The 26,050-nt window shown below is 35.0% G+C and overlaps 2 protein-coding genes across 2 annotated transcripts in view; both read right to left on the bottom strand.

The window, feature by feature from the left end:
* LOC111422615 (cubilin homolog) overlaps positions 1-26,050 on the bottom strand; it is a 75,539-nt gene that overhangs the window by 44,273 nt on the left and 5,216 nt on the right. Inside the window, exons 2-3 of the mRNA XM_071200944.1 lie at positions 16,177-18,123; positions 15,896-16,122 (exon numbers count right to left, since the gene is read on the bottom strand). Of these exons, the coding sequence (XP_071057045.1) occupies positions 15,896-16,122; positions 16,177-18,123 (2,174 nt within the window). The remainder of the gene's footprint in view (positions 1-15,895; positions 16,123-16,176; positions 18,124-26,050) is intronic.
* Positions 12,011-13,481, bottom strand: LOC111420259 (uncharacterized). Its single transcript, XM_071200917.1, has 2 exons — positions 12,854-13,481; positions 12,011-12,783 (listed from the first exon to the last, which is right to left on the bottom strand). Exons 1-2 carry the CDS (start codon positions 13,401-13,403, stop codon positions 12,011-12,013), a joined length of 1,323 nt encoding a protein of 440 aa, XP_071057018.1. The 5' UTR covers positions 13,404-13,481.

The following is a 26,050-nucleotide window of genomic DNA, read 5'->3' as shown; positions in this document are numbered from 1 at the left end:
AAAAAAGTGGTTCAATTTATTTTTAGAATTTATTGTGGAATATTTTTCTGTTCTTCATAAAAATCATTGTCGAATTATAATAATAACTATTATTTTAATCCATATTCTCCTTGGAATATATCTATTTTTTCTCATTCTTCCTTTTGGAATTATTCTTATTTTTTCCCTTGGAATATATCTATTTTTTTTTCTCATTCTTCCTGTTGGAATTATTATTTTTTTTTATTATTATTATTCCCCTTGGAATATATATATTTTCTTTTCTCTTTCTTCCTTTTGGAATTATTTTTTTTTTCTTCTTTATACCCAGTTGAAGATTATCTCCCACGTGGAATCGTTACTTTAGAATTTATTTCTTTAACCCCTTGGGGTTTATTATCTTTGTTTTCCCTTAAAATAATTATTGGGATTATTATTGCAATTGTGCTTTTGGCCTTCAGAAGTTACGACCCCTATATAATTATCGTTTTCTTTCATCATGTCGGAAAAACTCGTCAAACTCACTTTACGCCGTACTGGCTTTTTAAATCATCTCACAGAATCTATGAATCTTGCACAAAATCTTCCTAACGATCCTATACAACATCTCATGTTCCAAGAACGAGCTAAAGATGCAGAAAAGGCATACGAAGAATTCAAGACTGTGCACAATCAGATAATTGGTATGATCGACGAAGCTGACTTTGAAGCTCATGATGAAGTTCGAGCTAAAGCAGATACAGCTTTCTATACTATAAAAGCGCATCTTTATAAGCTTCAGCCACCACCACCTCTAACACCTACAACACCTCCAACTCCTCATTCTTCGTTGCCGTCTGCAACACCCAAATTAAATAAATTAACGATACCTGTTTTTGATGGGAATCATAAAGCCTGGCCTACATTCTTTGATCTATTTAGAACCATGATTCATGAAAACGAGTCTCTATCCAAAGTAGCAAAATATCAATACCTCCTGACATCGTTGAAAGATGAAGCTTTGAACTTAATAAAAGGCTTGCCAGTGACGGAAGACAATTACACCATTGCTTATACCACCTTAAAGGGCAGATATCAGAATCGCCGACATCTCGCTACTATGTATTACAACGAAATACAACACACAAAATCGTTATCGGAATCATCTCCAAAAGCAGTTCGATTACTTGTCGATACTTTTAAAGAAAATGTCGAAGGATTCAGAAGTCTTGGCTTCCCTGTGGATCAGTGGAATTTTCTGTTATTCAACAGTCTTTTACAAAAACTTAATAAATCTACCAAAACTAAATTCGAGACTGAGCACAGCTCACACGAAATTCCTACATATCAACAACTGATTGATTTCCTGGAAAACCAAGCAAAGGCGTTGGATGCAGTACAACTCACTACATATGAAACCACTTCCCGTAATTATAATAAAGCTTCTGTTCATTATCCAACAAAATCTTCTGTCAATCTGAAAGTTGAACAATCACCACTGAATACTAAATGTCCATTGTGTTCAGAAGCACACCCGATTTATCGATGTAACAACTTTCATTCCAAAAAACCTCTTGAAAGACTTAATTATGCTAGAGAAAATAATTTATGTCGAAATTGTTTAAATTCAAAACATTCAACTAATAAATGTTTATCAACACGACGCTGCAAGCATTGTCAACAATCTCATCATTCTTTACTGCATCTAAAACCTCCACAATTATCTTCAGTTCCTGTTGAAGTTACCAATTGCAATCTGAATGCTGAAACTACGTCATCGTCACCGCAAGTCTCCCATGTGGTCCTGCCAACTGCGTTGCTCCACATTAAAGATCGATTTGGACAATTTCATGTCGTACGAGCCTTGATCGATTCTGGCAGCATGTCGAATTTCATCACTCATAAACTGTCGAAACGTCTTCAACTCCATCGCACCTTTGGAACTTCAATTGAAATCCGTGGCCTCAACTCCATGACGTCAATATGCAACCGAGGATCTGTTAATTGTCTTATTAAGCCTTGTACCGACACTACACCTGAATTTGAATTCAATGCCATAATCACACCAAACATTTGTGCCGATCAACCACTAATGTCAAGTTACATAAAATCATATCCCCATCTTCGTAAATTAGAATATCACTCCGAAGAACTCTCTAAAGTAAAGGAAGTCGATTTATTACTTGGAGCGGAATTAGTACCGCACATCCTCACTGGTTCACGAGTTTCGAGTGGAAAAAACGATCCTATTGCCTTAGAATCCGTATTTGGATGGATTCTAATGGGCCGATCCAGGTTTCCTTCAACATATTCGTTGACAACTTGTCTCTCAACAACTGAAAATCCCTTAGATCAATGCTTGAAGAGATTTTGGGAGATGGAATCTATTCCTATAAAACCCTCATTGTCTAAAGAGGAACAAAAATGTGAAGACCATTTCAAGAGTACATACCAGCGTGCTGATTCAGGGCGTTTTATTGTATCTTTGCCATTCAAAAGTGATAAACCATCCTTGGGCCATTCCTATCAAACTGCCTTAAAACGTTTTCATTCTCTGGAATACAGACTTTCCAAAAATGTGGAGTTAAGAAACGATTATACAAAATTTATGAATGATTATATATCATCTGAACACATGAGTATCATTTCTGATGAGTCTACTAAATCTCCTTTAGCATACTATATTCCACACCACTGTGTATTACGAGCAGAAAGTGCCTGCACTAAATTAAGAGTAGTTTTCGACGCCTCAGCGCGATCGTCAAATGGGAAATCCCTAAATGATAACCTTCTTATCGGCCCAAAACTACAACAAGATATAATGAAAATTCTGTTAAATTTTCGATGCTTTAAGTATGCTTTCATTTGTGATATAAAACAAATGTATAGGCAAATTCTTCATAGGCCTCAAGACAGAGATTACCAAAGAATCATTTGGAGATCATCTCCTGATAAACCAATTCAAGAATATCGATTGAATACCGTAACATATGGGCTTGCTTCATCACCTTTTTTGGCGCTTCGCACAATTTTAGAACTGTCCAATTTATATTCACAAGAATTTCCAATGGCTTCTGAATCACTAAAACATCATATATATGTAGATGATATCGTCACCGGTGCTTCCACTATCGATGATCTACTTAAGTTACAAAAAGAATTAATAATGGTGTTACAAAAGGGTGGTTTTGAACTTCGTAAATGGGCAAGTAATAATGAAAGAGTATTATCGTCTGTCCCTATTTCTGATCAATTATCAACAATATCTTTCGAATGTGAAGAAATAAATTGCGTCAAAGTCCTGGGCTTGCAGTGGAATCCAGTCAAGGATACATTTACTTATTCATATACAGCCCGTGTTACTCAATGTACAAAAAGAACAATTCTATCAGAGATCGCCAGAATCTACGATCCCTTAGGATTTTTAACACCGTGCACATTAAAGGCCAAACATTTGATACAACAGCTATGGCAATTGAAAACGTCATGGGATGATTCCCCTCCGGAATTTATCAAGACTTCATGGAACATGTTTAAATCCAAACTCCCATTGTTATCAAAATTTAACCTGTCCCGTTGTATGATCCTTGATAATCCCACCAGCATTCAATTACATTTATTTTGCGATGCATCGCAGATAGGTTATTGTGCCGTTGCCTATATTCGAACAACAACTAATGAAAACAAATGTTATACTCATTTTGTTTGTGCTAAAGCTCGTGTAGCTCCTCTAAAGGTTATTTCTATTCCTCGGTTAGAACTCTGTGCAGCTCTTCTGCTTACTGAGTTATTTGAACATATCAATGAAGTTTTATCACACAAAATTCAGTTTGAATCCATTTATGCATGGTCAGACTCCCAAGTCGTGCTGTCTTGGCTTGCATCTCCTGCTCAAAGATGGAAGGTCTTTGTGGCAAATCGTGTCACTAAAATACAAGAAATTTTACCGATTAATCATTGGCGACATGTTCCGTCATTAAATAATCCCGCTGATTGCGGTTCTCGTGGATTGTTTCCTGATCAATTAATCAATTCCGATCTTTGGTGGCAGGGCCCATCATGGCTCTGTGATCATTCCGATAATTGGCCGTCTAGTCCATCTATGATTGCTGAAACGAAAGACACAATAGAGGAACAAAGAAAACTTTTCATAAATGCTAATGTGATTGAATCTCATATCTTTGATACTCTCCTTAATCGTTTTTCTTCTTTATCCAAGATAAAACGTATTATTGTTTATTGTAAACGATTCATTCTTCATTGCCAACGAAAAAAGAAATCATTTTCTATGGTATTATCCCCATTTGAATTACATGGTGCATTATATTCATTGATTCAGCATGTGCAAACTCAAACCTTTTCTTTTCTATTCACCGCTATCCGTCACAATAAACCAGTTCCTAAACCCTTTCATTCATTATCTCCATTTGTCGATCGTGACGGGTTGATCAGGGTGGGTGGACGATTAAAACAATCTGAGTTACCGTTCGATCAGACACATCCAGTGTTGTTGCCCCGGAATTCGCGACTAAGTGAATTAATTGTGGAAGAGGTTCATCGTGAGTTCTTGCATCCGGGATACCGAACTGTCTTATCATTGGTGATGCAACAATTTTGGATCATGGGCTCAAGATTTGTAATCCATCGTGTATTATCAAGATGCATTCCATGTTTTAAGATGAAACCACGTTCGTACGCACCAGTCATGTCAGATCTCCCTAAGTTCCGAATCGAAGAAATTAAACCATTTTCCAAAGCTGCAGTGGATTTTGCAGGACCTGTTTTTACCACATTAAATAGAAGTCGAGGTTCTAAATCTGTCAAGTCGTATATCTGTGTTTTTGTCTGTACGGCCACCAAGGCCATTCACCTTGAACTTGTTTCAGGTTTATCCACTGATGCCTTTTTAGCAGCACTTCGCCGATTCGTTTCCCGTCGAGGACGATGTTCTATACTTATCTCAGACCAAGGGACCAATTTTATAGGCTGTAATAATCGTTTGAAAGAAATGGCAGAAATCGTAGGTGTCAAACTTGGCTTAGAATGGAAATTCAACCCACCTGGAGCACCACATTTTAATGGTTTAGCTGAATCCAATGTAAAGTCAGTTAAGACTCACTTGATAAAGGTTATTGGTAGTCAAGTGCTCTCCTTTGAAGAAATGTATACCGTTTTGACACAGATCGAGGCGGTTTTAAATTCAAGACCCTTGACTCCCGTGTCAAGTGATCCAAACGATTTACAAGCCTTAACTCCAAGTCACTTTTTACATCTTGAACCATTAAATTCTTGTATTGTAGATCCTGATCTATCCACGGTACCTTGCAGTCGTCTCGATCGATGGCAGCTTCTACAAAAAACCGTTCAAGATTTTTGGAAACGTTGGAAACACGACTACCTACACACACTTCAACAAAGAACTAAATGGACTGAATCTTCATCCAATCCCGTCGTCGGAGATATGGTTCTGATTAAAAATGAAAACCGACCTTCTTTCCAATGGGACCTTGGAAGAATTGAAGAAATTCACCCCGGAAAAGACGGGGTAGTCAGAGTAGTCACCCTAAAAACTTGCACTGGTCGTTTGACGCGCCCAGTAGTGAAAATTTGTCCGTTGCCAAAATAAAATAAAATAAACAACACTTTCCTTATAAAAAAAAAAAATAATAATAAATAATTAAAATTAATATTTTTTGGCGGGTGGAATGGCTGCGCAAGCGCGGGCATTTAGCAAAAATTTAAGAATTACGGCTCGACCCGAAACACACACATATTTTTGACTTCGCCTTTGTAACGCGACCTTTTAAAATTATTTTTATAAGTTACGCATTATTATAATATATATAAAAACTGTGATATAGTGTCGAAATCGCGATAGGGAACAGCGATAGGGACAATAAAGTAAGAAATTAATAATAATTATTCATATACCTTTTCCTTTTAATATCTTCCTTTTTTTCTTTGAATCAGTACCTTTTATTTTGTTTCCGAACCGTTTTCGAGCAAACAAATTATGTTTTTCGAGATCGCACTTCGAAAGAACTTTGGAACAATTTTAGAAATCTAGGAATTGTTCGCAGTAACACCCATTCTGTCCCCGCTAGTATTGGTGATGCAGATCAGATTAATGACTTTTTCTTGTCTACCCAAAGTGATGAAGTTGGCGATCCTTCTCTAATAAACAATTATGAAAATACCTGTCTATCTCAAATTTCAGAAAAACTTTATTTTACCTTGACTTCTACAGAGGAAATATCCGAAATAATATCTACATTCAAAACCAACGCTATTGGTGTGGATGGAATTGGTCTTAGGATGATCTTGCTTTGTTGTCCACATGTACTACCTTATATTTGCCACATTATCAATTGTTGTCTTGAAGACTCTGTGTTTCCCAATGCTTGGAAATGTGCACTTGTTATCCCAATCCCGAAAACTAAGAATCCTGCACAGTTGGCCGATCTGCGTCCTATAAGTATCTTACCTGTCCTCTCCAAGATTCTTGAGAGGATCATTGCTCTTAGATTACGTAAGCATTTGGAAAGGTTTGATGTTTTACCTGTTTTCCAATCTGGATTCCGACCGGGATTTAGCTGTACCACCGCGCTGCTGGACGTGACGGATGACATTTTTGGAGCTATTGATAATAAAGAGGTCTCAGTCCTCATTCTTTTAGATTTTTCTAAGGCTTTTGACCGTTTAAACCACAAAACCTTGCTAGCTATCTTGCACTATATTGGGCTTTCCAATGCGGCTCTCAAACTTCTTGAAAGTTTTCTTGCCGACCGCTCGCAAATTGTTACTTTCCATAATGCTCAATCTTCTGCAGTAAATATAATTTCTGGAGTACCACAAGGCTCCATTCTGGGACCACTATTATATTTGATTTATACATGCGAACTAGCTAATGTGTTAAAATACTGTACGCCATATATGTATGCGGATGACACACAATTACGCTGTTCTTTTGAACTAACTGACTTGTTAAATGCGGAAAGAAATATAAATATCGACGTAGGAAACTTAATTCAACTTGCAAAAAAGCTTAATCTTAGTGTTAATGGCTCTAAGTCATTCGTGATGGTTTTCGGTGCTTCGAGTGCAGTCCGGTATGTCAAATCTAACCTTAATATTATAATTGACGGACACACACTTACTTTTGGAGACAGTGCGAAGAATCTGGGTATGATCATTGAGGAGGATCTGAGATTTAGGAAGCATGCTGGCTCCCTACTACAAAGAGCATATTCCACTTTAAAACTGTTATATTCTAATACGCACATTTTAAGCACTAAACTAAAAATTCAATTATGTGATACGTTAGTGCTCTCTATATTTAATTACGGAGCTCCTATATGTTATTCTTGTTTGGACAGTATAACCACTTATAAAATTCAAAAGTTGCAAAATTCATGTTTGCGATTTATTTACGGAATAAAAAGATGGGAGCATATATCTCACTCGCTTGGTTGGGTGGGTTGGTTGAACATGGCTCGTAGAAGAGTTCTTCACTCGTTATGCTTGTATCATAGAGTCATTATGTTTAGGAGTCCACCTTACCTATATAATAAGATACGCTACAGAACTGATGTTCACAATGTCAATGTTAGGCATCGGCATGCTTTAACAATACCAAAGCACAATTATGAAATTTATAAAAGATCGTTCTCTTATTGTGTGCCTAACATGTACAACCCTCTGCCGGATTCTTTAAAACGTTTATCTTGTAAAAGATTCAAGATAGAGGTAAAGAAACTTTTGCTTAACCAACAAAATGGTTTTGAGTAGACGGAATAGCGCCGGTTCCTTTCCCCCTTTCTTTCTTTTTTCTTATTCTCTATTCTCTTCTATTCTCTCTGTCTTCCTTCGCTGCCCTTTCTTTTCTTTTTCTATTTGTTTTCTTTCTACAAATTTATATTATAATTATTATACTATAATTTATATTATATGTAAGGAATTTGTTTTACTTTTATTTTAGTTATACATTATATTATATTTTATTTTTTTCTCAACTCATTTCATTTTGGTTTTGTTCTTTTTTCTCTCTTTTACCTTTTCTTTTGATTCTGCGACGTACATCGTATTGTTCGTTTAGTTTTAGTAGTATGTAATTTAATATGAGGATTGATGAAAAACAGTAGGCTTACACCATTGATTGGTGTTAGCCAAACTGACTCAATTCTCTTTGGTTCATTGTTTCGAATTAAATTGTATATATCCAGTGTATTTACTGTTATTATGTGAACCAATAAATATTGTTTATTATTATTATTTATTATTATTAAATTGAAATATTAAGAAAGAAGGAAGAAGTTCATTCGGCAACAACGTACAACGACAAAATGGATTGGCACAGAAGGTTAGGGCACCTTGGTGTGGACAACATGAAAAGATTACAAGGGATGAGTGAAGGTTTGAATTTAAAGCCACAGGATTTTGATATTCTAAAAAACACATTCTGTGAAGTGTGTGTTAAAGCGAAACACACGAGGAATCCATTTAATGAAGTACGGCAAAGAGCAACTCGGCCACTAGAAATAATCCATACGGATATTTGTGGACCAATAGATCCAATAACATTTGACGGAATGAAGTATTTTATTACGTTTTTAGATGATTTTACTCATTTTACGACGGTATACTTATTGAAAGGTAAATTTGAAGCCACAGAAGCGATTAAAGAATATGTAAATCAATCCGAAGCAAAATGGAATATAAAAACAAGTAAAATAAGATGTGATAATGGAAAAGAATATGTAAACAACGATTTAAAAACGTGGGCAAAGAAAAGAGGTATATTCATGGATTACACAATTCCCCACACACCACAGTTAAACGGTAAAGCGGAGAGATTAAATAGGACAATTCCAGAAAAGGCAAGATCCATGATTTTCGAAACAAACGTAAACAAAGAGTTATGGGGAGAAGCCGTAAGAATCGCAGCATATCTCTTAAACAGATCACCAACTGTCAATGAGAATAAAACACCATATGAGTTATGGACAGATGTAAAACCTAACTTGGGAAATATACAGATTTTTGGAGTGAATGCTTATGCAAAGAGATTGGGATATCAAAAAAAATTGGATGAACGAAGCGAAAAATACTTATTCATTGGATACTCATCAAATGGGTATAGATTGTACGATGAAGGGAAAAGAATGGTTGTGATATCTAGAGATGTAAAATTTGTAAACAATAAGAAAAACTGGACACTACAAGATTTTGGTGAAGATAAAACAGATGGAGAAGAGATAAATGACATAACAGAAGAAGATATTGATGAAAAGAAAGAAGAAAACACAGATATAATAGAAAAAGCAAGAAATACAGAAGAGACCACTAATAATGAAGAAACAAAAAAGGAAAATTAAGAAGAAAAAGAAGAAAGAAAACAACGAAACAGAAGACCACCAGAGAAATTAAAAGATTATGTTTATTTATCATATGAAGAGGCGATTCAAGGAGAAGATAGCATTAACTGGAAGAAAGCGATAGAAGAAGAAAAAAAATCACTTGAGGAAAATGATGTCTGGACTTTAGTAAATAAAGAAGGTAATGAAAGAAAAAAGATATTATCAAACCGATGGGTATTTAAAATTAAAGATGATGGAGTGTACAAAGCCCGATTGGTTGTTAGAGGTTGCGAACAAAAATTTGGTACAGTTTTTGAAGAAAATTATAGTCCAGTCATTGGTGATAGTGCAACAAGATTAATTTTTGCAGTAGAAGCACAAAGAAATTATAAAATGGTAAAGTTTGATAAAAACTGCATTTCTTTATGGAAAATTAACAGAGGAGGTCTATATGCAAATTCCCCAAGGATATGAAAAAGAAAATAAAATATGTAAACTAAATCGTGCCTTATATGGGTTGAAACAGGCTCCATCAAAATGGAACGAAAGATTTACAGGATTTCTTAGAAATATTGGTTTAAAAACAATTCAATCGGAAAGATGTATTTTCAAAACGGAAGATAATAAAGTGATACTAATAATTTATGTAGATGATGGATTAATTATTGGTGAAAACTTAACTAAAATTAAAACTATTTTAATGAACTTAAATGACGAATTCAAAACCAAAGTGTGGGAAAATCCGGACTCATTTTTAAGTGTGTCGATTAAAAGAAGTGAAACATTATTGACTTTACATCAAACTGATTCAATTGGAGACCTTTTAAATAAATTTAATATGAATGAAACACGTGCAACAAAAATTCCTTTGAATAAAAGTGACATAATTAATAAACAAAGTGAAAAAAAGGAGGAAGAAAATAAAAATTATCCATATCGTGAAGCAGTGGGAAGTTTACTATATATAATGAAAAAGACTAGACCAGATTTGGCTTTCGCGGTAAACTTTGCCAGTCGTTATTTAAATACCCAAACCAAAAATGACATTAATAATGTAAAACATATTTTAAAATATTTAAGTGGACACACAAATTATGGTATAAAATACGATATAAACTCCAACTGTAACGAAATAATAGCTTACAGTGACTCGGACTATGCAGGTGACACCGAATCAAGAAAAAGTACAACAGGCTACATCATATTTTTCAATGGAGGACCTATCAGCTGGGTTACCAGAAAACAACCAATAGTAGCTCTGTCGACAACAGAAGCTGAGTTTATAGCTGCCGCGGATTGTTGTAAAGAGTTGATCTATTTAAAAACTTTGTTACAGGAACTGTTGAATTTAGAAATTAAGGCAACATTAAAAGTTGACAATAAAAGTGCCATTACATTAATTAAAAATGGAATAATGAATAGAAAGAGTAAGCATATTGACGTGCGTTACCATTTTATTATAGAAAAAGTTAATGAGGGTATAATTAAAATAGACTATGTAAATACAAATGATCAATATGCTGATATATTTACGAAACCACTTGATTATGTTAAATTTAGAAAGTTAAGAGATAGTTTCATGTATAATGTGAACGAAATACAAACTCTTTCGTTTAAGGAGAAGATGTTAAAATAAATAAATGTTTTAAACGAATGAGTTTCGTATTAGGGTACGCCATCTATAATATGTTATTAGAAGTAGTTTTTAGGTTGGCACAAGTTTGGCGGTTAGTCGTTAGAATTAAATAAAATCGTTAAGACCAAGTTAAGATGACACGCAGTTAATGAGTATTTTAGTCAAGTTTAGTGCTGTATGAGTTTTATAAAGAAGTGTGTATGCTTTATGTTAAACAATAAATAGTTCTTCAGTTATCAACAAATACTTTATTAAAGTAACATTAATAAAAAACCAACAGTCAATATTCAATGACGGTTATTTATCAATTTTAAAAATATTTAACGTGATGGGAGTGATAATTGGACCTGCAGCAAGGGATTTTGCCGCTAGCAAAGATGAAACAAGATTACGAGTAGCAGAGCATCGCCAACAGGCTGCCACGAAAGAAGGTCGATCATTTCGAAGAAGTGCTTCAACAGCCCAGCAGGCACATTATGAAGAAGATGAAGGTGAATTATATGGGCCTGGGATAGCTGATTAGCTGTAAGTATGATTTTTATCTATTAAAAACAATGAAATCAATCATTTTTTATCTTTAAACGCGTTTTTCTCTAAACTACATTTTTCAAATTTGCTGCAGTTGTAACTCGAAAACAAATCATCCAATCGCTGTGATTTTTTTTCTGCATATTTTGTATATGTTTCTCTGTACAATGACCCTCCAGTTCTTCGATTGTATGAAAAATGTACTATTGGCGGCAGGGGTGTGGAGTCAGAGTCGGAGTCGGAGTTCGGAGTCGTGGAGTCTGTGAATTTGTGAGGTGTCGGAGTCCGAGTCGGAGTCGTCTTTAATCAATTTAGGAATGTGGAGTCGGAATCGGAGTCGACTATAATTAATCCGACTCCGACCTCGACTTCTTAACTTAAATAAATAGAGAAGATATAAAAACACAAACAAAAGAAATGATACAAACATAATTACACACGACTATATACTAATTGATACACAATATTTATTAAATGTAATGTTTTTATAAAATATTTTCAAACACAAAATAAAATGAATATTAATTATAAATTACTGAACGTTAGTTCGTAAATATAGTATAGCTTCTAAAATGTCATCTTTGAGCGATGCTCTCAGATCAGATTTTATTATTTTCAATGCGGAAAATAACCGTTCCACACTGACTTGCGTTGGTGGCAAAGCGGTTACAGCCCATGCACTATTTTGAACTATTTTGGGATATTTTGGAATAGCTTCTTTTACAGTTAATTTACTATATCTGTTAAATCTCTCCACCAATGTTAATGCATTTTCAAAATTTTGTTTGAATAATGCAACATCATTATCAGATAAATCTGATTTTAAATGAGGTTCACTTCTTTTATTTTCTTCGTCGTCTAAAAATTGTTCAAAATCATTTGTATTTTCAAGAATTTCAATAATGGTCTGATTTTGTTTTGTTTCTGTAATAGTTTGAGACTCACATAACCCAGCAACTTTATTATCTTCTAAGTTGTTATTAAACATTCTTAATCCAACTGTATAAAAAGATTTTCTACCTCTTATCATCTGTTCCTCTGAAAGTAATATTCGATACATAGGATCAATGTATATTGCTGCCAGAAGAATATCGTTATCTAACAGGAGACTTTCTCTGCGAATCATAGAACTTCTAATCCCTTCTGCTATCGGTCCTTCAATTTTAGAAAGATTAAAAATTAAATTTTTCCACTCCTTTAAAAATACACCTGGAGTTAAATCTGCCGATTGCAATTGTACGGTTACAATGTGGGGTTGGCGTAATAATGTTTCCAATTCCATAATTTGGATCCACAAACACAATGTCAGGATGAACCAAATCCGATATGAATGGTTTCAACTCCAAAAAACGCTTAATCATTACAAATGTACTACCCCATCGTGTAGATTGATCAATAATTGCTCCTTTCCCTGCTTTCCGTTTAAGTAATCCATCAATTTTCGGATTCCGTAATATTACTACAATATTTCGTATTTTGCCAATCAATTGTGTTGCATGAACCTCTTTTAAACCATCTCTTATTGCGAGCTGTAAAGTATGAGCAGCACAGCGCATGTGATTTATTTTGAGTTGACTAGCAAGTGCAATATATTCCGTTTCTTCCGTTTCTAAATCAATTACAATTTCTTCGTCATCAACATTGTCGTCGTTACTTCTATGATTTTGGAGTGATTCATCTAGATTTAATTTATCAATAGTCGTCTTCATATTGCTAGCATTATCTGTCACAATACTTAAAATTTGTTGGAATTTAATGTCATATTCACGTAAAACGTCAATTATTAGTGTTTTTAAAAAATCACTACCATGTTGAGCTTTTGTATCTTTAACTGCAATTGTATTTATACATATTTTATCGTTATCGTCCACGAATTGCACGTTAATACCAAAATAATTTGTCCTTTGTCGAGTGCATGCATCCATTTTTAAATGTATTAATTTTGATTCCAATTTGTTTTTAAGCGATAGTTTTTTAATATTTGCTGCGTTTATTATTAGTGTTCTTATGTTTTCTCTTCCTAATTGTACATCAAGTTTTTTAGCAATTTCTCCATTTAATTGCAAAAAGCTGTACTTTCAAAGAATGACAAAGGCACAGAGTTTTGTACAACCATGTTAATTATGCATTCTTTGAACGTTTCTTGTGTCATTGTTATTATTATTTTATCACTTTTAAAATATTTGGCTATCGGATATTGAAGAGGACTTGCAGATCGTTTTAAAACCTTTGCTTCTTGTATGTTATTTTTGTTTTCATTAATCGCTTTTGATAAGTTGATATGATGACGGTCTATATGGCGTTTTAAATTAAAAGCTCTTGTAGGAGTATTTTTTGAGTCATTGGTGGTAAACGCGCTTATTTTTGTTCCACAAATAGTCTTACTAGTAGCGCCACTAGCGCCGTCCATAATGCATGTCACTTGGCAAATATAATGTTTTTTATCGTCTGTCAATTCGAAATATTTGTATATTTCCGATTTAGCTCTTTCCTTTTGTGACATTTCAACGACTGGGAAAAAATCATTCATAACTATAACTTTTTTGCTCGGCGTCCGTTGTTAATGGACAACAGAGCAGCAGTGATCTCTTTATGTATCTATCGTTTTTGCCCTTTGGACATACATGCTGTACAAAAAAGTATTTTTAATATAGGGTATTTCAAAACATGTGTCGGAAAATAAAGGTGGGATTTCTTGCCTAATTGTAAGAAAAAAAGTTTCCATTAAACATGGTTCCACAAACGCACCCTTTCCGAGATACATATTTTGAAAGACCTTGTATATTTACTTTTTATAATTTTGAAAATTTTTACTGTTGTTATTTATCATTCAGAAAAATAAGGAAAAATTAACAATGAAGATAAATACTTGAAACATAATCATTGCTATGCTAAATAAATAAACTGAATAAAAACATCCTTTTTATGTAAAATTTAATGCTTTTTCAGATGCATAACTTCCACAGACCCTAATTCAGTTTACAAAAAAAAGTACCACCCTTTACAATCAACAAACGATAAATTTAAACAACTTTCTTGAATAACCTGTATCTCCTAAATTAGCGACATTGGTATAGAAGTATCAAGTATATTGGTTAAATCGTAATAACATAAAGAATTCACTGTGTCTCTTTATTAGCAAACTTCTGTGTATCGTATAATAAATAATAATGAATAAAATAGTCAATATTAAATACTCACATACTTAATATTAGAGGAATAGATTAGATTCGTATCGACAACCAATTAATATGATTTTAATATGATAACCAATTAATCAGGTAATGGTATTTGAAGAGGTTCGAAGTTCGAAAGTTGTTAACGAATGCCAAAGAGAGTTCGTTGTTTTTTATAGGTTAGAATCGGTTAGATGAAGTTTTTTTTTAATCCAACAAAGCCGTGGTTCCCGGAACCCGGCCCGGAACTGTATTATCGAGTCGTTAGTAAATATACGTACCACTGGATGGCGCCCGTTCTACCGTTCAATGTACCGAATTTTGAATTTTTCCGTTAAATAAAAAATTCAGTAAGTCGGAGTCGAATTAACAAGAAATTGAGGAGTCGGAGTCGTATTAAAACAAAAAAAAAATCAGGAGTCGGAGTCGAAGCAAAAAAAAAATTAGGAGTCGGATGCGGAGTCGGAGTCGCTGTATTTTTGCGACGACTCCACACCCCTGATTGGCGGGCCAAAAATCATTCAATTTTTGAGCAAAATACGACATTTTTTTCAAAACTCTGCCATTTTGTAAAATTTTAATTTTTTTTTCATAATCGTCGGTCATTGTATAGGCAATACCTTCTAGTTTAATAATCTGTTTATTTTTTTTAATTTCAGCCACGGTGAAAGCTGCAATCACTGCAGCAGTGGAGAACCTGGTGACTTGGGAGATAGCGAATAACTCGCTGAAAATTAATTTTTTTCATTTGAAAATTTATGTGTATACTTACTACCTATGTATAAATATATCCTCAAAATTTTAAAACATTTCAGCCAGTAATTTTCTTTAAGAAAATTAAAGAAAAACACCTTTTTTTAAGGCGGTCACACTAGGTGTGCCCCTTAATAGATAAAATGAAGAGCAAATCTTCTTTTATAACCTCAAAACATTTCATTCTCTTATTCGTAATAGTTTACCAGAAGCAAATTTTTAAAGTTAATCATGTCAAAAATGTCATTTTAGTAAGTACATAAGAGATTAGATTATGTTGCGTTTAAAGATTTCTTTGAAAGAAAGTATAAATCGTAGAAAAAACATTTTAATAGATAAAATGAAGAGCAAATCTTCTTTTATAACCTCAAAAAGGTTCATTCTCTTATTTACAATACAATTATTACCAGAAGCACTTTTTTAAAGTTGTGCATATTAAGAGGTTCATAACACATTTTAAAAATTTCCTTCTCCCTACAAATACTTACGTGTTTATCCCTTATTTCAACTTTATCTCCCGGACAAGTTGTGCTATCATCCGGGATGTCCCCCAAATCGAACTCAATGAACTTCAGGTGCATACAGCAAGGACCGTTTTGGGGCCAAACTATCTTCCAGGAACATATTGTCGAGCCCGGATACGTTTGGGGGAAATTTGGGGACACCAACACTTTGGGTATTTTTTCAGCCACCAAAAGGGAAGGCCCACAAACAGCTTTAAATTAAAAACGATAAAAAATGTATTGTGAAGATTAAGAAAGGATCTTACACAAAATTGGTGTAACTTCCAATTTAAATCCTCGCCCCATATTGAATAGGTTCGTCGTCCAACGGATCCAAACTTTCGCCCTGGTCGTTTTGTAAGTCGGAAGAATATCTTGGTCGCAAAACGAATCGATTATTTCCGATAATGGCCCCCCACCATCGCGAATTTCGAAAAAGCTGCACGAACAATTTTTGAGTAGACTCCCGTTTGTGTTGAGTTTGCAAGAATCGAGTTCGATGAATTTTAAGCTGAGATAATAACCGTCCATGGTTTCGATTTGATAGTGACAATCTAACTCGTTTAATGAGACGGGGCCTCGAATTGTTGCTGTTTTGGTGTCGTTTAAGTAAGTTTTCCCACCACACCCAGCTGATGGGCCATAAGAAAAATAAATTAAAGCTTTAAACCCGACTGAACGCATCGAAGGATCTCGATAAACGATGGTCATTTGATTCGAAGTCGAGCTAATTATAGGGGTGTTTTCTGGGTGGATGATTGAGAAATAATTTCCGCAGAATTTCGCCAAACGATTGCTGGAATTCTGAGAGAGTCCGTCGAAAAACATCAAATAATTCGCGTTACAATTAAAGGTGTATATCAAATTTAGCAATTCCAATCTAACAATGACGGATTGCGATTTTTCTGGAGCTATTATATTCCAAACGCAGGGTTTTTCCAATCCGTAAAACCTCGTACCTTGATCGGTTTGGTCCCAATTATATTTGTGGTCGTGTTGAATTATGGTGGGTTGCGTTATTTCGCCCCCGCATTCATCCGTTTTATAACTCAACAAGAATCCTCTCAGATTCATGTAATTATCGGTTCTAAATGTTACAATTACATTATTTTCGACTATTATAAAAGGAGGGGTGGTTATCGAGCAATAAGTGTTGTTAATAAACTTTCGATTCACCTTATAAGACAACGTAACGTTATCAAAAATGCAATTATCATCGCTATGTTCTAAGTTGAAATCGAGAAACTCCACCCTTAAGTTACCCCGATTCGCCGATATATTGTAAACGCAAAACAGGTTTGATTTGTAATTGTTGGGATACCCCGGGCTTGAAATCGTCATTGCGTTTTTGTCCGCGACGAAAACCCCGCCACAATTCGCGCTCCAAGAGGCCCTAAATCCAGCTTGAGAAATCTTTGAGTTACTCCGAAAAAGAACCTTCATTTTCGTCGAGGTGGAATTAATGAAACTCGGGGGGTCTTTTCCGCATAACACGTTAATTAACTCCCAACCCCCATTTTTGAAGTCATAAATATGGATGAAATCATTTTCGCAATTACTGCTAGTCTCTAAATGAAATCGTTTATCGAAAATTAATCCAACGTGATACCCATCACCGGTGTGGAGCTCCCAAACGCACTCAATATCATTCGGGTATTCCTCCGGATAATTAGGTGTTTGCAAAAATCGGTTTGTGTCGTAAAACACTCCTCCACAACCCCCGATAACCGGCTCATAATTAACTTGGAATCCTTTTCCGTTTGAAGCAACATCGAAATGATACTCGATCCATATCCCTTTTGATTGCGAGATGTAAGTGGAGGGTAAAGAGTTTCCGCAAAAAGTCCCGATTAACGGGCTTGTTTTTAGCGGTCCATTATGGATTTTAACGAAGTTTTTTTCGCAATCTTGTCCTAAATCCATGAAAGTGAAGTTAATCTTAACAGCTTGATTTTCTAGCAAATCGATGACCCAAACGCAATCGTATGTTGTTGATGGGGTGTTGGGGAACTCGGGGGATTGTATCGTGCCGATCGGTTTGGTGATGATCCCGCCGCAATTTTGGGTTGTATATTCAACGGTGTAGTTAATTGATTCGAAATAAGGCTCTCCATTTATGTTTATCATTAATATGTAAGGGTATGGGATTCGGAGAGTTTCGGGTTTCTTTACGAAGTTGCAATATTTCGCTACTAACATCGTTTCGCCATTAACTAAAAAAAAAATATATATATACAGGGTGATTCAAAAAACCGCTGACAGACTTCTAGGGCAAGTAATACATGAATAATTAAGATGAATAGTCTTAATATACATGGGATCGCAAATGCCTCCTTAACGAGATACATATAGCGGGTCAAAGTTTCTTTAAAATTAAACATCATCTGCAATAAAAAGCAATATTTGAAAAATATTGTCTACGTCATTGCTAATTTTGTCAAACGGGCACTATTTTTGTGTAAACTGATGAATCATCTTGTAAGGTATGACTAATAGTAAATGTTGTTATTAATATTAAGTAGGTTAGGAGTAATAAGGTTAGTACAACAAACATAACAAGGTTTGTTGTGCTACGTTAGTCTCAGTTACAGTTATACGGGGTGGCTCGTTCCATCTCAGACGAGCCACCCCGTATATTTCTTATCCCATAGTGATTAGAAAAGTTTCCCGAAACCCGTCGAATGATTTTGTTTGGGGGACATCTTTTGACGTCATTTGAGGCTTGAACGAGCAACCCGCTAAGAGGGGGTGCTTCAACCCCTCAAAATTGAATAGGGGAGAGGGGTTGAGTGATACTTCATTTGAAAGGTCTTGGAAGCCTCTTTACAACGGTGTATGAAAAACGTAAATTTGATGAACCGTTTTTGCCAAAAATCAATTTTTTAGCTCAAATGAGCAATCTTGAATATTTTGGTTATAAATAAAAAAATTGAATTGTTTTATTATGTTGTTTTATTTATCACAATCAAATCTGCGTTTTTCAATCAAATGTTCAAATTGTCCTCCATTGACTTCCATACAATAATACAATCTTGACTGAAAACCGTCTCTAACATGGTTCAGCATAATTGGAGTTATGTGACGACACTCATTTACAATTCGTTGGCGTAGTTCGTCCAAATTTTCAGGCTGAGTCACAAAAATCTTGGACTTAAGATGTCCCCACAAGAAGAAGTCCAGAGGGTTCAGGTCAGGAGAACGGGCAGGCCACTCTATAGGACCTCTTCTTCTAATCCAACGACCGGGGTATTGCAAATTGAGGTATTGGCGAACTGGTGCGGCGTAATGAGGAGGAGCTCCGTCTTGTTGGAAATGCAATTGTTGTTCAAGCAGTAGATTGTTGTTCATTATTTTTTTGTTATTAACAGATCAATCACATTTTCCAGCATTTCAAGACAGAGGTCCAGTTATGTGGTCTCCCAAAATTCCTACCCAAACGTTTAGCTTTTCCGGATGTTGAGTGTGAGCTTCTCGAAATACATGAGGATTTGTATCGCTCCAAATTCTACAGTTATGCCGGTTAACCTCTCCATTAAGTGAAAAAATGCATTCGTCAGAAAAGCAAACGTTGTACAAGAAATTTGGGTTATTGTTGATACGCTCGGCCATAATTTCGCAAAACTCTTGCCTTCGATCCAAATTATCATCATTTAATTCGTGAATTAATTTAATTTTGTACGGATGGAACTTGTGTTTATGTAAAATTCTGCAGAAAGTTGTCGTACAGATTGCGTGTTTGGCATAAGTTGGACATGTCCCAAAACCGCCACCGCTGCTCCTTCATCATTCACAATTCCAATGGGTGCCCTTTTTTTATCCATTACTGAACCCGTCTCAACAAATTTTGAAATCAATTCCATTACGTACTTATGGCGAACACTACGTTCAGGATGGTTTTGGTTAAATATCCTTGCAGTCGCTCGGGCACAATTTTGATTTTGGTAATAGAGGCTAACCAGCTCAACACGTTCTTGCAATGTGTACACCATAATTATTTTTAAAATTTTAAACAAATCAGCAAAGTAGTAACTCAACAGATTGATTTAAACGTACTATAACCAGATAAACACCTTCTAAGAACAAACAATGAAGGCAACATATGGAAATGTTTTGATTTTTTTTTTATTTTTTAGTTTGAGAGAATTTATTATTGTATGGAAGTCAATGGAGGACAGGATAAGAAATATACGGGGTGGCTCGTCTGAGATGAAACACCCTGTAGTGTAATTAATTGTAAGAGAAATAGTTGAAAAAAATCAAATAGAAGTTAAGACAACGATACAGTCTTTAATTATTAATAATAATAATAATAATAATAATAATAATAATAATAATAATAATAATAATAATTCACTTTATTGCCCAACAAAGATCAATTACAGGACAATATTACAAGAAAAAGAAAATAAGAAATAAGAAATAACACATGCCATAAAACAAATATAATTCACATAAACACTCTTACACTATTATTGATTGTTAGTTAGTTTACACATCCTCTGCACCGGGGAGTTGGCTCAAACATTGGATCTGCAATTCCTCAAATAAAACTGATTTGTACTACGTGTTGCACGCGTAGGCACCGCGAAAATGATCCGCGACAATAACCAACCACAATCCAATTCACCTTGCACTAACTTCTGCAAAAACTTGATGCACTGGTCATCTCTTCTTACGTCTAGTGCAGAAAAACTGTGACGCCGCAGCAGGGATGCGTAATCCATTCCACGATCCGGGTATGATCCGTCCAGGCGTAGAGACAAATATTTGAGAAATCTCCTCTGAATTCTCTCCAATATAAGTCTATGACACACATAATGTGGCGACCAAATTACAGAGCCATATTCCAATTTGGACAATACAAAGGTCGAAAATAGGGTCTTGTACACACCGATATCAGAAAAAGCACGCGAGGTGCGCAAAACGAAACCAAGCATCCTCGCTGCAGAAGATGCAATATTTTCGATGTGAGGTACAAAAGACAATTTGCGGTCAAAAGTTACTCCCAGATCCTTGATTGCAGATAATTTCTCAAGAAGAACACCTTCTATATAATAAGAAGATGGAAGAGGAGACAGCTTGCGTGTAAAACTAACTGCACCGCACTTATTGGCATTAATCTTTAGCTGATAACGGTTACACCATTCCACCAAGACGTCCAAATCCGACTGAAGACTGACAACATCACGGTCCGCAAAAATAGGTCGGAATAGTTTCAGATCATCCGCATAAGCTAGTACGCTTGATGAAAATTTGTCTAGAAGGTCATTCAAGAAGATAACAAATAGTAGGGGACCTAGATTTGAGCCCTGAGGAACACCAGACCTAGCCGTAAACTCCATAGACGCATAACCGTTGTAGTACACATAATTTATACGACCCGATAGGTAAGAGGCAAATAGTTTCATAAACTTAGGAGATAAGCCAAAAGCACTAAGCTTATACAAGAGGACGTCATGATGAATCATGTCGAATGCTTTAGAAAAATCAGTGTATACCACATCTACCTGACCGCCCCTATCCAAAGATTCACAAATTACCTCAGTAACCACCGCGAGGTTGGTAATGGTCGAACGACGCTTGATAAACCCATGCTGATATGGTGACACAAATGACTGAACCTGTGGATAAATCATCTTGTAAATAATCTGTTCAAATACCTTAGCGAAATTGGACAATAACGATATTGGTCGATAATCAGTAATGTTGGTACGTTCGCCATGCTTGAATACAGGAACAATGCGTGAGCGCTTCCAAAGTTTAGGAAACGAGCAAGTGCTTAAGGATAGGTTAATTATTAAATGAAGCGGAACTGCAAAAACTGCACAGCAATCACGAATGAAAAATGCAGGAAGATCATCATCACCAGCAGTAAATTTATTAGGTAACCTTTTTAGGAAATGAAGAACCTCTTCTTCGGTGACATCGGCAACAAATACTGGAGGATACGTAGAGTGTACATCAACCATGTTATAAGCAGAGACACCAGAATATACTCCAGAGAATTGATCTGCAAAAGCATTAACTATTTTTTCAGGATCAGTGTAGGTGGACTTATCACGCATCATTTTTCCAGGAAGTCGAGAGGTCGTTGTTTTCTGTCTTATATAATTCCAAAAGTTACGAGGATCAGAACTAAGCGATTGTTCAGCACTAATAGTAAAGGAAGTATACGCATCAGAGATTTTCTGTTTAGTCAAACATCTCAGTCTTTTATATTCCGCTGAATAGAAAGCACTATTGCTTCTCCTCCACTTCCTCCTATAATACTCTTTCAACTTTAATAGCCGCTTCATTTCTGGGGTGTACCAAATAGGGTATGAGGATCCCCGACTCAATCTCTTAGGAACAAATAAATCCAAAATCTCATACAACTTTTTATAAAAAGCTCTCAAAGCATCATCCGCATTAACCTCCACATTTAGAAAAGACCAATCCGTGTAAAGTAGTTTATCGTACATGCCAGGAAAGTTGGCTCTTCGAAAATTATATCGACCACCCAAAGACGGAAAGTTCGGCAAACCATCATTTGCCGTCAGTAAATTCATTGTAATATCTAAGGCAGGATGGTACTGATCCTCGTAGACGAAGGGACAATCATCATGAACAAGATCAAACTGATGGTCAGTATTTGTCAGAACCAAATCCAATAGACGATTGTCACAGTTCAGTACATGATTGAGTTGGCGAAGGTCCAGAAAATCACAAAAGTTACGAAATAACTCCGTTTTTCCACATTTGGTTGACATACCAGGCGCCTTAATATATTCAGGCAAATTAAAATCACCAAGGATAAGGACAGGATAATTCAAAACTTTATGTTCTAGGGCGTCCAAGAAACATAGTAAATCAGGTTGCGGATTATCAGGAGGTATGTACAACACCACGATATATAAGGTCACAGACCATAAAGAGCACTTACAAATCAACACATCGACAAGTGGTACTAAAGCCTGAATGTCTATAGAATCAACCAGCTCAACATCATGATGACTAGCTACAGCAAGCAGAACTCCACCACCTCTGTTATGTCCAACCAAATCAAACTTACGATCAGCTCGTAAGACTCTGTACTTATCCACGAATAATTCATTAGATCCAAGATCCGAATTTAAATTAGTTTCCGATAGAGCAATCAAATCATAGGTACAATCAGAACAATTAACATAAAATTCACGCGTTTTTGTACGAAGACCATTAACATTTTGATAGTATACATTAACAGATTAACACAATTATTAATTGGCTATCTCTACCAAATCTTCCCTACACCCCGAAGAAGAACAATTATTAAGTTATTACAATCTATCAATTGGTCTCTTACAAAACTTTGATTAAAGCAACAGTTTTAGATTGGATTAACAAATTTTATACAAACGTGTTTTTCTTAAAAACTGTTGCTTTGATCAAAGTTTTGTAAGAGACCAATCGATAGATAATTGATCACTTTAATAATAATAATAATAAATGTCTTTATTTGAACCCAATAATTATAACACAAAATAACATTAGAAAATAACTTAAATGTTATATCGCGAAAAAAGAACAGAAAAAATCAAAACAAAAAGGGTTGAGAAGGGTACAAAAGGGGGTAAACTTTACCCAAAAAAAAATAAAAAAAGAATACATGAAAACAAAGAATAAACACCAAAGAAATTGTATATATAGAAGCCTATGTTTGCCCGTATACCGGTTTGAAGCCAACGCAAGAGCATTTATTTGGAAACAAAATTGACCTTGATCCTAACGACAGTGACGTATACGATTTAGATTAACTTGGTCAGACTTTACCCAGTGGCGTATCCAAAGAGCATCCTAATTTCTTATATAAAAGTACAATTAAAAATTGTTAAACTAACTACCAATTGAAAAATTATTGTCGTAACAATTTTATAAATCGTAGAATGCATTTTTTTCTCTATCTTTGTCAAGTTTTAATAAAACTTGAAAGTATTAAACGCAATAAATATAATGTAATCTTTTAAATTAATCAGAGGACATAGAAACAATATACTTGGTAAATGATATGTACAGGGTGTCCAAATTTCGATGGGTTTGCAGGGTATCTCAGTTATTATGAAAGATAGAAAGTTGCGGCTTTCGCGAACTTGAGCTACTTTTTTGTGAAACTTACAATGGCGCAAACCAAATTTTTATAGCCCTCTTCGTTTTTGATATACAGGGAGTGTTTCAAAATTTACGATTTTCAGACACCTCCTGCATCTCGGCTATCCGGAAACGTAAAAATGGGTTCTAATAGATTTTTTCACGTAGAATCCAATGGTGCACGTAGAATTTTTCTAGTCATCACGGTTTTTGAGTTATAAAGAGTTAAGTATTTTAGAAGTTGAGTATTCAGTATTTGAGTTGTGTTTATAACTCAAAAACCGTGATGACTAGAAAAATTCTACGTGCACCATTGGATTCCACGTGAAAAAATCTATTAGAATCCATTTTTACTTGTTTACTAAGTTTCCGGATAGCCGAGCTACAGGAGGTGTCTGAAAATCGTAAATTTCAAATACTCCCTGTATATCAAAAATGAAAAGGGCTATGAAAATTTGGTTTGCGCCATTGTAAGTTACACAAAAAAGTAGCTCAGGTTCGCGAAAGCCGCAACTTTCTATCTTTCATAATAACTGGGATACCCTGCAAACCCATCGAAATTTGGACACCCTGTACAGGGTGGGTAAATTTATGTGTTATAGGCTATCTCAGAAACTGTAAGAGATATATTCATATTTCATTTATTTTTCAAATTAGAGAAATGGTTTTGATACGTTCTTAAAACACTTTTTTAAGTAGAATATACTGCCGTTAAAAAAAATTTTAAACATACTTGATGATTTTTGAGATACAACACAAAGTTGTATTTTTTTAAATACAAACTATACTTGATTATGATGTTACTGAAAAGAGCATATTTTTAGCTTTTCAATGATGTATCGCATGCATGATGTATCTGCAGAAAATAAGCGTTATTTTTTAATTCTAAAATATTAAAGATAACATTCAAATTTTTTATTGTAGTAGGCCATAATAACACCTAAATTTGTCCATCCTGTATAAGTATGTATGTAGTATTTTGATTGATAAGTTTTATTTCTAACTCTACATAAAAATTATTTACAAAGAAAATATAAATAAATACAAATGAAGCAAAACGAATCATTTATTGATTCGCTAATAGGTTTGTTTATTTTAGTGTATGCCTTATTGTAGGGGCAATAATATTCGGGAATGTTCGGAGATAATCGGCCGCTGGTCCGATCTGTGCACCTTCATTGTTTCAACTGGTTTCAACAAAGGTTGTTAGTAAACAAACCGCGTGTTGCGTTGGCTTCAAGTTTTAGTGTTTACAACTGCTTCTATATATACAATTTCTTTGATAAATACCAACAGTAACGATTATAATAAACTTAACCCTAGGATACTTAACCAATAGCCGTAGGTTCGGATTAGTAGATCTTCTCTGCATATGTGGTGTCACTAGTTCCTTCGCTAAATATTTCAAAAACATTCTGCGTTTGTGAGTCACTCCTATGTTGTAGTTTGGATGTTCCTTCGTAAAGACTATATATGCATTGAGTGTTGCAATCAATGATGTTGAAGAAAAATGTCATGGGTCATCGTTTACTTTGCCTCTTGCACGTGTATGTCGACACCATTTGATCCATGATGTCAACACCGCCCTTTGTTTTATTACAGTGAGAGATGATTTCAGGCTTCCTCTTAGCGACGTCATTGACAGATGCGTCGTGGTCCATGGTGCTTAGTAAAATTACGCATTTATTCTTTTTATGTGCGTAATTTACCATGGATACGTTATTTTGAAATCAAAACAATGAAGAGTAGACTACACGATCTCTTGAGGCTTTCATTTCTTTCAGAATCAGTAATATTTTTATCCAACAGATAAGTTGCTAGCGGAACACTAGTGAAGAAATTATCTATCGTGAGATTGCGACCAGAATTATGAATGCCACTCACAAGAGTGTGTACTACTTCAAGCCCCAAGTTTTTATGTGGTGGTTCTCCGGGCTGGTGACTAACATAAACTAAACCATCCAAAGCATAACCAGACGTAGATTCACACATCCAAAATATTTTAAGTCCCTATTTTGCCGGTTTACTTGGCAT

This window comes from Onthophagus taurus, unplaced genomic scaffold (assembly GCF_036711975.1).
Source record: "Onthophagus taurus isolate NC unplaced genomic scaffold, IU_Otau_3.0 ScKx7SY_15, whole genome shotgun sequence".
Lineage (NCBI taxonomy): Eukaryota > Metazoa > Arthropoda > Insecta > Coleoptera > Scarabaeidae > Onthophagus > Onthophagus taurus.
Note: the sequence above shows the minus strand (reverse complement) of the source record. Positions and strands in the feature narration are given on the sequence as shown.

Bases quoted from the DNA above. Each gene is read 5' to 3' on its own strand.
- LOC111420259 (XM_071200917.1), bottom strand. From the start codon at position 13,403: ATGGATGCATGCACTCGACAAAGGACAAATTATTTTGGTATTAACGTG. The intron at 12,784-12,853 runs GTAGTACATTTG...GGTTCATCCTGA, and splicing joins TGATCAATCTACACGATGGG to CATTGTGTTTGTGGATCCAA.